Below are 15,500 nucleotides of genomic sequence, written 5' to 3'. Positions count from 1 at the left end.
CTTAAGAGTTTCTGATGACTTCATGGTTAGTTGTTGGTTAGTGAAGAAAGTCTTGAAACCTTTTGGAGTTTGAATTTTGGCAGTTTTCTCACCTTATTACTAAACTGTCAGACTTGCCTTTCTGCTGTCTTTACACACTTTCTCTCGGAGACTTATCTACTCATGGATTTAACTGTTACTCATGTACTAATAACTACTATATCTGTATCCCTAGATTTTTTTACTATGTATTCGATTACTTTCTGGGAATTACTGCTTCATTGCTACCTAATGATATTCAGTACAAAATGCCTAAAACAGTAATATACCTTATATTTGTATAAAGCCCTACTCCTATAATTTGTGTGAATGTATATTATAAATTGAAATTGTTATACAATGTTATTTGAAACTCACAGTAACCAACTTTGCAGGTAAGCAGATTAGATTTTGTTTTTCCTTTTTACAAAATGAGAATACTGAAACCTAGAACAGTTAAGAAATTGCCCAAAGTAACATGACAATTTAGTGAAAGAGCTGAGACTGAAACTGAGGTTTTTCTGACTCTTAGTCCTCTATTATTTTTACTCTAGTCTTTCTAAACTTAATTTATAGGTGGGTGTTTTTTTAAAAAAATCTTATAATGGTCCCTTAGTAATTTTAGATTCTTATCTCTTTATTTCTTAGTCACTTACTAGGGACTGATTCTTCTGTTGTTTCTTCCTTCTTTTCTCTCTGCCTTTTAATTTCCCATTATCTCTATTTAATATATTTGTATTATTATATCATCCTAACTAGTTTCTTATTTTCTGATATACTTTTCATTCACTTTAGGCTACATACACATTGATGTCCAGAGATATAATGGTTTAAGACCATAGGCTCTGGAACCAAGGTACATGGGTTTGAAAACTGGTTTTGCCACCTTCCAGCTCTATAACTTTAGGCAATTTAAATTAGCCTCAGTTTTCTTATCTGTCTAATGGAGCCAGTAATAAATAGTACCTACCCCACAGAATGAGGGAACTGAGTTAATCTACACTAATAAAAGAGAAACATGCAAATTGACCATACCTCTGCTACTCCTACAAGCTACGCCCACCAGCCAATCAGGAGCAAGTATGCAAATTAACCCAACCAAGATGGCTGCGGCCACAGCGCAAGCAGGAGGCTTGGGTTTCCCCAGCAATGGAGGAAGCCAAGCTTCCCTCCCAGCCTGGCCTGCCCTGGCCTCTGCTCAAGGCTACAAAGTTTCAATTATAGAAGATAAATAAATCCCAGATACCAGGGCCTGCGCTTGGGTCGCCAGGGGGCGTGGCCGGCCTGCAAACCACCATAGGCCCCTTGCCCAGGCCGCTCCACACCCCAAGGGAACCCCCACCCTGATCCGGGACACCCTTCAGGGCAAACCAGCCGGCCCCACCCATGCACCAGGCCTCTAGCCCATCTAATAAAAGAGTAATATGCAAATTGACCATTACTCCGACACAATATGGCTGCCCCCATGTGGTCAAAGATGGCTGCCCCCATGTGGACACAAGATGGCCAGCAGGGGAGGGCAGTTGGGAGGGACCAGGCCTGCAAGGGAGGAGGGCAGTTGGGGGCGATCAAGCCTGCAGGGGAGGGCAGTTAGGGGTGACCAGGCTGGCAGAGGAGGGAAGTTGGGGTGACCGGGCCTGCAGGGAAGGGCAGTTAGGGGTGACCAGGCCTGCAGGGGAGGGCGGTTAGGGGCAATCAGGCTGGCAGGGGAGCAGTTAGGCATCAATCAGGCTGGCAGGAAGAAGTGGTTAGGGGCAATCAGGAAGGCAGGCAGGCGAGCAGTTGGGGGCCAGCAGTCCTGGATTGTGAGAGGGATGTCTGACTTCCCGTTTAGGCCCGATCCTGGTAGGATCGGGCCTAAACAGGCAGTCGGACATCCCTCAAGGGGTCCCAGATTGGAGAGGGTGCAGGCTGGGCTGAGGGACACACACCCCCGTGTACAAATTTTGTACACTGGGCCTCTAGTAGTACATATAAAGAGCTTAGAACAGTGACTGGCATATAATAAACACTTAATAAATGTTAGCTGCTGCTATGATGATGAGCCCGGCCGAGTAGAAGCTCTTCATTGACAATCTGACCACTAGAGTGTTGCTAGGGTACACTACCAAGAGCTGGGATTTGATTTTTCTCTTCTTCTACTGAGTCTTTTATGGGTTTCTGGCTGCACTTTTCACATTCACAATGCTTCAGACTCAGAACAATGAGGTTGCAAAATAGTGTGACCAGCCGAAACCGGTTTGGCTCAGTGGATAGAGCGTCGGTCTGCGGACTGAAAGGTCCCAGGTTCAATTCCGGTCAAGGGCATGTACATTGGTTGCGGGCACATCCCCGGTAGGGGGTGTGCAAGAGGCAGCTGGTCGATGTTTCTCTATCATCGATGTTTCTAGCTCTCTGTCCCTCTCCTTTCCTCTCTGTAAAAAAATCAATAAAATATATTAAAAAAAAAAAAAGAATTCTACTTAAAAAAAAAAAAAATAGTGTGACCAGATTTCTAGTCCAGGACTTAGGGTTTTTCCAAAACTAGTGTCTATGTTGGAATATTCATTCAGTATGTTAGATCCAGAGTCCTATAAAAGGTACATTGAAAACATTATGGCCCTATCCGGTTTGGCTCAGTGGATAGCATGTCGGCCTGTGGACCAAAGGGTCCTGGGTTCGATTCTGGTCAAGAGCACATACCTTGGTTGCAGGCTCCTCTCCTGCCTGTGCCCTGGTCAGGGCTCATGCAGGAGGCAACCAATCAATGTGCTTCTCTCATATTGATATTTCTCTTTGTGTTTCCCTCTCTCTTCCACTCTCTCTTAAAAACAAAAACAAACAAACAAAAAAAAACAATGGAAAAAATAGCCTCGGTGAGGATTAAAAAAATTAAATAAATAATAAAGAAAACTTGATGAAGTTTCTAAAGATTTAGAACAGAAGAATCTCACAGTCTGTCCTGATGGAGTACTTTTTGAAGGGCCCAGTTTATGCTGCATGTCAGTTTCCTGTTATCGTACTTCACGCATGCAGTGGTGTGGATGATCCTGACTTTGACTCTCCAGGGGACACCTCAAGGAGAACTAAGGATAGAATGCTTCAGTATTCCTAAGAGTGAAAACAACTCTTATCAGCTTATCCTCCCAATTTAATTATAGACAAAATATTTTCCATATTATGGGAAAAATTGCATGTCCAGCTTGGCTTTGGTGCTAGTTGTACGCAAAAAGAAGTAATAGTCAAATGCAGGATTATTGGACACCTAACCTGAAAAACCATGATGATTGTGACAGGTTTTTAGGACAAGTTATATTCAAAATCACAATATATACATAGTATGAGTTAGACTACCGCCACAGAGTAAATGTTGTGTTGTCTTCATTTTGTATTAGCCAGAACTGGCATGCTAGAAGCATGAGACCACCTTAGAAAAAGGGTGGGGTGGTACATGACATTGGGGTAACATCATGATGTGCTTCCTGATCATAATGTTCAATGTCCTCTGAAGTTACTGACTGTTGCCTCTGCTGCCTTTTGGAGCTATTGTACAGTCACCTAATAGGGCCTGTGAACACCGGATTCTGATGTAGAATGGCGGTCTTGTCCTATTTTTATGTGGTTTAATTGCCACATAAGCTTAATGTGCTGTGGTATGTAAACATTTTATAGATTGAACACGGGTTAACTGTCATATTTTTATGCCAGCAAAGTTTTAGGGATAAAATGGCACCTGACCAACATGCAGTGACTTGATAGCTGAAAAAATAAAATGTGGTGTGTGGAAAAGTTCTGTATGTGAAAAAGAAAAAAGAAAATAAAAATGGATTTAAGCCGAAACTGGTTTAGCTCAGTGGATAGAGCGTCGGCCTGCGGACTCAAGGGTCCCAGGTTCGATTCCGGTCAAGGGCATGTACCTTGGTTGCCGGCACATCCCCCAGTAGGGGGTGTGCAAGAGGCAGCTGATCGATGTTTCTCTCTCATCGATGTTTCTAACTCTCTATCCCTCTCTCTTCCTCTCTGTAAGAAATCAATAAAATATATTTTAAAAAAATGGATTTAAAAGGTTGTCTTGGGAATCAGGGGGTGAAAAACAAGGCACAGAGTGGGAGAAAATATTGCAGTGCAATCAACAATGAGATCATAAAGAATTACAAAATAGGAAGAAAAAGGCCAAAAAAAAAAAATAAAAGCGTTTACCTGGCACTTATAATACTAGAAATTAAAACAGAAATTGTTTAAATACCTATTAATTACTTTAAAATATATATTTTTTATTGATCTCAGAGAGAAAGGGAGAGGGAGAGATAGAAACATCAATGATGAGAGAGAATCATTGATTGGCTGCCTCCTGCATGCCCCCTTCTGGGGATTGAGCCCACAACCCAGGAAAAAGGGGACATCTGTAATACTTTCAACAATAAAGATAAATTTAAAAAAACACACAATAAAAACATCCTCGGGTGAGTATTAAACAAGAATTGTTAAGTAGGTAAAAGGTAGTTACTAACTACTAGAAAAGAATAAAAGAACTCTAAGGCACGGTGGGACTACTTCTGGACCTTAGGGAAAAGTAAATGAGGAGCCCCAGCTGAGACTCAAACCTGAGGAAAGAGGGAATTGCTACCTGCACATGCTACTTGCCACTCTATTGGCTAAGAAACAGGGTGGAGAGCACTCATCACTGAACTGCAATGCAAGAGCAACCCCCCACCAAGATGCCTGTATGCTGATCCACTTAAGAACAGAACAGAACACCAAAAGAATCCCTACAGCCAATTCCAGCCTCTCAATGTCACTCTAGGGCCCTCTATTGGCAGAGTCTAACAAAGAGCCAAGGGTTCATTCTGGCTCCAGTAGCACCAAGAAGGGTGGCTTAGAGCAGAGAGGCAATAAATTAATATCTGGCACATATACATTTTAAAGTTCACCAATACCAAAATTAGCAAGATTGTGGCACAATGGGAACTCTCATATACTGTTGGTTTGAGGGTTGGATGGTATAAAACAACCTCTTTTTAAAAAGTTTGTTATAGCCTTGGCCGGTTTGGCTCAGTGGATAGAGCATTGGCCTGTTGACGGAAGGGTCCCAGGTTCGATTCTGGTCAAGGGCACATGCCCGGGTTGCGGGCTCGATCCCCAGTATGGGGCATGCAGGAAGCAGCCGATGAATGATTCTCTCTCATTGATGTTTCTATCTCTCTCTCCCTCTCCCTTCCTCTCTGAAATTAATAAAAATATATTTTTTAATGCCCATACCTTTAAAAAAATAAAAAGTTTGTTATATACACCCTATGATCTTGGGATTCCACCCCTAGTCTTTTACAAAGCCCTGAGAAACTTTTGTATATGTGCAGCAAATTGATGGAAGAGAATTTTTATAGCAACAGTATTTGTGGTAATGAAAATTTGGAAACAGCCCAGATATATATTGCACACTTATTTAAGCCTTGGGGTATTAAATAAAATTTGGAAAACAACCCAGTAATTATATATTGTAAACTTATTCAACCTTGGGGTATTAAAACTTTAAAATGTTAGAAGAAAATATGACACATTTTATGACAAAGGGAGTTAAATAGCTCTTAAGATACAAAGAACATTAATAAATAGAAGTATTTATGAATTTACTTACATCAAAATTAAACTTCTGTGTTATAGAATAAGCCATAAAATTAAAGACAAGTGACACACTAGGGAAGATATTTGTTATAAATAAATAAAAAAGGTAAGTTATAAAATAGTCATTATTTTAAGAGATACAGAGTAGCAAGGTTTTAGAGATAAAATTTATCTCCACTCTAATTTCTGAATTTTTAATTATTTTTTTAAGCTTCACTTGATACTTTTCCTATTGATTTTTAGAGAGAGAGGACAGGGTGGGAAAGAAAGAAAGATAGATTGATGTGGAAGAGACACATCAGTTGTTTGGCAAGAATCTCAACCGTGGCTGAGTACGAACCTGCAACCCAGATACGTGCCCTTAACTGGGAATTGAACCCTCGACCCTCTCTCTGGTCCACGGGCCAAGCTCTAACCATGACACACACTGGCCAGGGCTACTTTCTGAGTCTTTTAAAAGTATTGCTAAGCCTTGTCTTATTCTGTACTCATACAATTGATTTTTTAGACCAGATTCTTTATTATTAGATTTAGAGTGAGTCTGTCTTTTGGGATGCTAGTTGTGTCAATGCATACCCTGAGTGGCCCTCTCAACTTCATATCCATCAATAAGTTCAGTGTGTTGTCCATGGCCTCATCTGTGTCATTCATAGAACTGAGTAAGAGTGCTTAAGATTTTAGTCCTAGACATGTAGAAAAAAGTTTTAAAATAAACATCAAAAGACATTTGGAAAATAATTTTGTTGATAACTTTATTTTTAGATCTATAGTTTGAGATACATTAACATTTTTATCTAACTTTTTCTTTCTCCTTAGGGATCCATCTGTCTCTAAATCTATAGAAAGAATCTTTAAAATCTGGGAGGACAGAAATGTTTACCCAGAAGAAATGATTATGGCATTAAGAGAAGCTTTGAGTAAGTGTCTTTTCTCTCCTAGAAGGAAATTTGAGTCATTGTTCAGATGTTAAAATTGTATATATTTTGTAGATCTGGTCCTATTGCTTAATAATGAAATAGAAAGTTTTGGATCTGACCTTGTTTGTTTAAAATTAAATACTTATAAAAATCCGAATTAAAATTTAAGTAGAATAGGTTTGGGGCGGGTTGGATTTTATTTTTACTGACTGAAGAAAGTCAAGCATATTAAGTGATGATGGTCATCTATTCCATTTGCTTTATGTCAAGTGTTTAAACTAAAGTTTACTTTTTGTGCTTAATAATTACTGCCCTGTCCTCTTACTGTTGGAGAATTTTTGGACCGGATTTCAGTTTTCACTAAGTATTTGATATTAAGCATATATTGGCATTCTTTAGTCTCTATTTTGGTTTAGATTTACAGTAAGTGGTATGCCTGTTTTTTAAAAAGTTATTTAGTTCCTATATATTAGATGCATGTAATTAAGTCATGGAATAGAAGCTGGTGATATCTTAAATCATGACTATTATTGACTAGAAATTTGCTTTACAAATAGCAACTTCTAAGAAGCTGTTAAATTCTTCATTGGAATGTGTTAACTGGTATTTTTAATCTTCCTGTCCTATTCTCAAAATCAGTCATTTCATTGACAGTAGAAATTATGTTTATTTGACAGCTTCTTAGAGATCTGGTAGGTGTTTTATTTATTTTTTAAATAAAAATGAAAGAAAAAGAAAGAAAGAAACAACACACAGTCTCGGATTGCCTTTTTTCGTGCTACAACTTTGACACTGAAGTGGACAGACAGAACAGCTTCCCATAATGCCAGGTTGCAAAAACTGAAATGTTTTCCAGGTACCACTTTCAAAACTCAGAAGCAGCTGAAAGAAAATCTGAACAAACAACCGAATAAGCAGTGGAAGAAATCACAAAGTAAGGAACAAAATCTCAACTAATATAAAATTAACTCCTCTTTTTGGAGCAGAAGAAAATGTAGACCATTTGACATCATACCTCGCATAAACTATGGGCAAGCCTGTGTTTTCCAGGCCTGGGAGGCTCCCAGTGACTTACACTAAACAAGCCATCATGGAGTTACTTCTTAAAAACAAAACAAAACAAAAACTACTTTTAAACAAAGAAAATGCAGGAAGAGAGTTTAAATGAGTGAAGATTCAAGAGTAGTTGGGGGATTGAAAGAAGAAAATAAATACTTGATAGTGCCCAGGCTAACACTCAGGTTCAAAGATACATGAAGTTAGAGGCAGCTGGCATTAAACAACAGAGCTGAAGAGGAGACTAGGCATTAAGAAGCGTTTCTGTGGGAGCCATGCAATCCTTCAGATTTGGGGATACACTCTGCCAGATTAGACCTGGGCCTCAGATCAGGCCAGAAGCTCATTCTCTAACAGGAGCTCCTGCTATGTTTATCATGTTTACCCAGCATGAGATCAAGGGAGTGGAATACTGCATGTGATAGGCTGCTGTGGGCCAAACAGGAATATTGAGAAAGACCTGAAGGTGTGGAGGGAACAAGGTAAAAGACAGTGAGAATTGGGAGGTGACTCAAGACACTTGGGATGGTTTTGCTCCAGCAAGCATTTGATATTCATCATGATTAAGGGAGTCCTCTGGCTTCCTTTTGGGCATAAGTTGCATGCTTAGGAACAACAGGAGTCATCATTTCAGCCAAAGTTCCACCACAGTGGGAATGTACTTAGAACTTTCTTTGCCTGTTTTTGCTATGAACTGAGTCACCAGAAAAAGAAATCCAAAGCTAAATACATAGGAATAGAGTTGATGTTTGTAAATAATATTCTTCAGCCGGTGCTCAGAATTAATTGGATGTCCTGCTCCTTAACACTCTTATTTTGAAGTATTGAGATCCTCTTACACTCAGTCAGACTAGGAAAAAAGGTACTTCATGTATCTCAGGATCTCCAAATCAATAATTCTAGGACTTTATGACTTAAAGGGCCTATTGGAGGTAAGTCGGTCAGTCACATGTTTTTATATTGACCATGCTTGGGAGGTTTAAATTTCATATTCCACTATTCTAGATATTAGGATTTAAATGTGCATGTTTGACATATGTTCAAAAGTACACCCTTAACTATAAGAGCTAAAATTTTTCTGAATATTAGTCAATAGTTTCTGTCTGTATTCTTAATGATGTTTTGTTTCATTCCAACAGCATCCACGAATCCAAAAGCTGCTCTCAAATCTAAGATAGTTGCTGAATTTCGAGTAAGTTACAGAATATGTTGAACATATTTCACCAAAGCATTATTCACCCTTTTTGTGTTATAGCTTCCTGTGTAGTCCAGTAAGATTTATTTTTATTCAGTTTGTACATCAATTATATCTTAAGTTCTAAGGGAATCCAGATTGGGATCAGATTACTTGAAGTTTTATCTGTTTCCCTAATGGAAAAAATAACCTTACAGAAAATCTGTTACAGGCTTAGTTCTGAATCCCCCAACATGCGGTTCATCTTTCTTTGAAGCTCTACTAAATTAGAATTTGTGTAGAGTTAGAATAATAAGGCTATGTTTATTTAATTAAAATTTAAAGATATAAGTGGACCTTTGTTTCATGCTTAACCCTATATCCATAAATTAGCTTTGAATAACCAAGGAAAATGATTTTTTTTTTAAATCTTCACCTAACGATATGTTTTGATTGATTTTAGAGAAGAAGGGAGAGAGAGAGAGAGAGAGAGAGAGAGAGAGAGAGAGAGAGAGAGAGAGAGAGAGAGAGAAACATCGATCGGTTGCTTCCCATACATGTCCCGGCCCAGGATCGAACCTGCAACTTATGTATGTACCCTGTGTGGGAATCAAACCCACAACCCTTTTGGTGTATGGGACAATGCTCCAACCAACTGACCCACCCAGTCAGGGCAGGAAAGGATCTTTTAAAGTATAAGACTAAAAGAATATTTTGACATGAGAATTGATATTGATATCCCTGATTATGAGGAAATGTGAAGGGTTTTTCCCTCGTGGGGTTTTACTAGGTTTTAATGGGAAAAGATAAATAAGTCAGTGATCTTGTGAATGAAATTTGACTCTGCTCTGTGTTCAGTCTCAGGCCCTCATTGAAGAGCTGTTGCTTTACAAGCGCTCAGAAGATCAGATAGAATTGAAGGAAAAACAGCTGTCAACTATGCGGGTGGATGTGTGCAGCACAGAAACTCTCAAATGCTTAAAAGGTAATACATCCTTTTAACAAGAATAACTCAGATTTTTTCCCAGATCTGTCATTTTGAAGTGGTAAGACTGGCTTCTTCCATAAAGAGAACCCTTAGTTGGTTGTAGAGAGCAGTTGTGCCAGCTCTGGTTTCCCAGGTGATTATATGCATATACATTTCATAAGTAAATTTCTGTCCTTCACCTGTGCACACTAAACTCACGCAGTATTATATGTCAATTATATCTCAAGAAAGCTGGAGAAAAATGAGTTTAAAAACCCAAAGAAATAAATTCTGTCATTTTCCCCACTTATGGTGCTTTCTTGATATACTAGGTTATATATAGGCAGGTATATTTCATACGTGTGATGAACTGGTTTGGGTATGCTCTTTAATACGGCCACTGTAATGCCTCATAAAATCTAGTTAGTTGCTCTCTTTTCCTTACATTGTAAATTATAAATAATAGTTTTTGTTTTGTTTTTGTGTGTTAATCCTCACCTGAGGATATTTTTTCCATTGCTTTTCAGAGAGAGTGGAAGGGAGAAGGGGAGAGAGAGAGAGAGAGACAGAGAGAGAGACAGAGACAGACACATAGACTGGTTGCCTCCCACATGGTCCCCATGGGGGGTGGCGAGCAAACCCACAACCCAGGTATGTGTCCTTGGAACCCGTGACCCTTAGGTGCTTGGGCTGACGCTCTAACCACTGAGCAACCACCCAGGTCATAAATAATATTAATAGTTTATCATAATATAAACCTCATGATGGTAGAAACTATCCTTTGTACTTTAAATATATATATTTTGTTGTTGTTGTTGTTGACTTCAGAGAGAGGAAGGGAGAGGGAGAGAAATAGAAACATCAGTAATGAGAGAGAATAATCTATGGGCTGCCTTCTGCATGCCCCCGCCTGAGGATGGAGCCTGCAGCCCAGGCATGTGCCCTGACCAGGAATCAAACTATAGACCTCCTGGTTCATAGGTCAACGTTCAATCACTGAATCACACTGAGTGAAATTATCCTTATTTGTTCACTGCTGTATCCAGCCTAGAGCGATGCTTGGTACATAATAGGCATTTAATAAATATTTTTGAAGTAATGAGTAAATGGCTACTAGATATTCATTTTGGCCTTTATTTTGTTATTGTACCATCCTTTAAATTTTAACATGTTAGCTTTGCACAGTGGCAGTATCATAAATGGGGTTTATCTGAGGCACAATTATTGCTAATTGAATAAATAAATAAATACATAAATACATAAATTTAACATGTTATTGAATTTAATCCTCACAACAACCCAGAAGTATATTAAAAACTTCCATTTTATATATGAGAAACTCAAGACTTCATAAGGGGATGAGTAGCTTGCCTAAGTTACACAGCTGATGAGAGACAAAGCCAAAATTTGTGCCCGTTTCTAAAGTCATATTCCTACAGTCATGGGGAAAGAAGTATACTTAGAAGTGTAAGTAACAGTTCCTAATGTCACTATTGTTGTTTTAGTGTGTGTGTGTGTGTGTGTGTGTGTGTGTGTGTGTGTGTATGTTTTAATCCTCACCTGAGAATATTTTTTCCATTGACTGTTTTTTGGAGAGAGTAAAAGGGAGGAAAGGAGGGAAAGAGGGAGGCAGAGAGAGAGAGAAACATCGATGTGAGAGACACATCGATTGGTTGCCTCCTGCACATGTTCCAGCCGGACCAGGGATCATCTACAACCCAGTTACGAGTCCAAGACTGGGAATCAAACCCGAGACTCTTTGGTGCTCAAGTCGATGCTCTAACCAGTGGGCACACCAGCAAGGTCCATAATGTCACTATTGATGCAAAAATAATTGAGGGTTTGTACTCTTCTGATATGAAAAGAAGAATTTTTAGTGTGATTCACAGAACAGTCACTTTATCTTTACTTTTCTGAACCTTAGTTTTTTCATGTAGCATACATTCTAGAGGATTAAAAGTTAATGGTCTAAGTCAGGGGTGAGGAACATTTAGCACAAGAAATCATTTGATCTGGCATTGCCAAGGCATTAGTGGTGAGTTCATTAAATGTTTGACCAAATATAGCAAGCTAATTTTTAAGTTGGTAATTGTGCATGGCCCATGAATGATATCAATATCCATATGGCCCTTGGCAGAAAAAAGGTTCTCCACCCCTGGTCTAAGTGAACAGAATCAAGCCTCATTCCACTATTCCAAAGTAGTAGAATGGCATCAAATTTGTAAAGAAAATTAATGAACTTTCTTTTAGTTGGACTTTCTTTTGTTTACTGTAATTATTGGTACCTTCATGATGCACTATTGCTTTTAACTCTAGCAGATTCACATGAATCATTTTAATAATCTGTTTTGTGATTTGGAGAAACTTTTTAAAGGTGAAACTATGAGACTAAGAATATTACATATTAAGGCAGTAAGAATAGGTTCACTGATCATCTGGAGGGGGGTTTTCTTTGAAAAATTTAATTGTTTAGTTTTTCTTTTTTATCCTGAAATGAATACTTCCTCTGTTATTTTAGATAAGACCGGTGGGAAGAAGTTCTCCAAAGAATTTGAGGAGGCAAGCGCCAAGCTGGAGGAATTTGTGAATGGATTAGATAAGCAGGTGAAAAATGGGCCCTCACTAACAGAAGCACTGGAAAATGCTGGAATTTTCTATGAAGCACAGTACAAAGAAGTAAAAGTGGTGGCCAATGTAAGTAGTAATTAGAGCTATCATATTGATTGGTTACTATATGTCAGTGACTGTTTTACATGTGTCACCTAACTCAGAGAGGATAAACATTATCTCCAGTTCACAGATGAAGAAGTTACTTTTAAAGAGGTTTAGAACCTTGTATAGGTAATACTAGTATAGCTACCAAGTGGTGGAGTCTAAATTAGACCTGGGTCTTTTTGATGCTAAAGCTCATGCATACCTTGGTTATTATACCTTATGTCTTAGAATTTCAAAGGGAGTATGTCAAGTTACTATTACAGGATATAAAATTAGGCTGAAATATATGTAGAAAACTAGATGGAAACATTCTGTTACTAAATTTCATGTAAATTGACTGCATTAAGGACCCTCTTTGTCCCCACCTCCACTGAAAGGGAGTTGATAATTGGACATTTGTCTAATGGCCTCTGAAACTGTCCATTTTGTACTTACTTTTTTTAAAAGTTTTAATCACCATATGTAAAAGCATATAGTATTATAGAGCCCACCAGTCCCACTTCCTAGAAGCCATTCCTTTTACCTCATTTAACTTTTTCTGGCATTTGCCTCCATATTTCTAAATTATATGCCCATATTGTTCTTTCTTGGTTTATCCTATTTAAGAAAGATCTTTTAACTACTTGATATGACAAATGAGGATTTAGCTTATATTTACCAGCCTTCCACTTTCTCCCAATATTATTATATAACTGTTTTAAATCTTTTTATTACCTTTGTAAATGTAAGTACAGTTGCCTCTTAAATACACGGGGGTTAGAGGTGTTTTCCCTCATTCCCTGTGCAATTGAAAACCTATATATAACATTTGACTCCCCAAAAACTTAACTACCATGCAGTCATTTCTCAGAATCCACTGGGGATAGTTCCATGACCCGCTGCAGATTCCAAAATCTGCAGATGCTCGAGTACCTTATATAAAATGACATAGAACAACACATCTGCAGATTGAAAATACTGTTTTTGATCCACGGGTGGTTGAATTTGTGGATGGGAAACCTGGGGGATACAGAGGGCCAATGGACTCTTACAAATGGATCTGTGCAGTTCAAACCTTGTTGTTCAAGGGTCAGCTGTACTATACTATTTTTTGACCACTAACTCTAGACTCCCTGCTTTGTAGAATGAGGATATTAACATCATATTCTTTCCCATTAGTTTTCATCTACCTCTTCAGTTTCCCAGCTTCAGTGAACTATACTTTACTTACTGTTGTAAGGTTGATAATATTTACATTCCATTCTGTAATCATAATTGTCTTCCTTGTTTTAAAGGATGGAAATTAATAAAGCTTACATTATATCTATGTAAACATTTGTTCACTGCAAGGTCTTTGTTAACTATGGATATATTAGAAATATTTGGCTCCCCCCGCCAATCACTTCAGATATTCTGAATCTACATTTCCCCCGAGGCCTTTCTGCCTAAACTTCCATTCTCCTGCTCCAGTTTTAGGTCTCTAGATCTCATTTTAAGATTAGTCTTTACTGTTATTCTTAGATAAGCCCTCTATTTTGAAGATTTGTGTCTTTTTTTCTTGGTATTTTTTCATCCTGCTGGAGCACATCCTCAAATTTTTTTTTTAAAGGGGTTATTGCAAGAAAGAAATTTCTGAATCTTTATATCTAACAATGTCTTTATTCTGTTTTCACGTATGCTTTGATAGTTTGACTGGTTGAAGAGCATTTTCCCTCATAGTTTAGAAGACATTTCTCCATTGTCTTTAGTGTTGTTGCTATGAAGTCTTTGCAAGATCCTTTGGGGATGACTCTTGTTTTTCTGTCTGTAAGCTTTTAGGGACATTATCCATGGTGTTCTGAAATTTTTACAATGATATATCTACGTGGTTTTCATTCATTATGGGTTACTTGGTGTGCTCTTTCAGTCTAAAGATTGGTATTCTTCAACTCCAGGACAACTTCTCTCTTTCCTTTTCCTTTATTTTCTCTCTCTGGAACATTGATTAATCAGATGTTGGATCTCCTAGGTTAATATTTAATGTGTCCTATGTTATCTCAACCTTGCTTTCTGGAAGATTTCAACTTTATCTCCCAGCTTCATCTCTTCATATTTTTATGTTTGACAGTCATATTTTAAATTTCTAAGAATTCTTTTTTGTTCTGTGTTCCCTTTTTTATGGCAAACCTTTCTGATTTTATGGATACAGTATCTAGTGTCCATGAAGATACTAAAACTTTTTTCTCTTCCCTGAATTGTCTTATTTCCTGGTAGAGCCTTTTATTTTATTTTATTTTTTCCCTCCTAGTTGTCTTAGTCTTTCTCTTTTATGATTTTGGCTTTCCTCAAAATTCATATATCTCTTTGTCCATTCCTATTTAAGAATGAGTTATGAAAAAATTTATTGAGGGGCTTTCTGTCCATAGGTAGGGATTCTCTACTTCTTGGGTTTAACCATTAAAATCTGTGTAGGTGAGGAGCTGGCTGTTAGTCTGGGCAGGAGGAGCTCTAAATGTGAGAAGGCTGGAGTCTTTTTGCCAGGACATTTTAACTCTTTAGAGAAGAAAGCATATTTTGTGCCCGGGACATAGTGCCTTGGCTACTACCAAGTGTGAAGGCTGCAGAGGAGGTGGTATGAGTGTTTGGCATTCACACTTTTTTTATATATATATATATATTTTATTGATTTTTCACAGAGAGGAAGGGAGAGGGATAGATAGCTAGAAACATCGATGAGAGAGAGACATCGACCAGCTGCCTCCTGCACACCCCCCCACCAGGGGATGTGCCCGCAACCAATGTACATGCCCTTGACCGGAATCGAACCTGGGACCTTCCAGTCCACAGACCGACACTCTATCCACTGAGCCAAACCGGTGTCGGCAAGGCATTCACACTTTTAATGAATGGTCCTATTCTCAACCCCACTACTTAACTCCTCCACCCTTTTATACTCATCATTTTCTGGATCAAAGTTTCTCAGGGATTCTGCAAGACAGATTTGCTCCTTTCCCAGGTATAGCTCCCTTTCTGTATACACCTAAACTCATTTTTCTCCACCCTGCCTCATCACTTCTCACTCTTCTATTCACAT

General features: G+C 38.4%; 1 protein-coding gene across 4 annotated transcripts in view; it reads left to right on the top strand.

Moving 5' to 3' along the window:
* Positions 1–15,500, top strand: part of RPRD2 (regulation of nuclear pre-mRNA domain containing 2) — a 71,160-nt gene that overhangs the window by 30,375 nt on the left and 25,285 nt on the right. For 2 of the 4 annotated variants that reach the window (XM_079761757.1, XM_079761759.1), the window contains exons 3-7: positions 6,436–6,536; positions 7,393–7,470; positions 8,732–8,784; positions 9,625–9,751; positions 12,252–12,427. In XM_079761757.1, coding sequence (XP_079617883.1) covers positions 6,436–6,536; positions 7,393–7,470; positions 8,732–8,784; positions 9,625–9,751; positions 12,252–12,427 — 535 coding nt within the window. The remainder of the gene's footprint in view (positions 1–6,435; positions 6,537–7,392; positions 7,471–8,731; positions 8,785–9,624; positions 9,752–12,251; positions 12,428–15,500) is intronic. The other 2 variants (XM_079761758.1, XM_079761760.1) reach the window with 1 other exon arrangement.

The sequence above is a fragment of the Cnephaeus nilssonii genome (genome assembly GCF_951640355.1).
Source record: "Cnephaeus nilssonii genome assembly, chromosome: 21".
NCBI lineage: Eukaryota > Metazoa > Chordata > Mammalia > Chiroptera > Vespertilionidae > Cnephaeus > Cnephaeus nilssonii.
The sequence above is the reverse complement of the archived record's forward strand: the minus strand, read 5'-3'. Positions and strand labels throughout refer to the sequence as shown.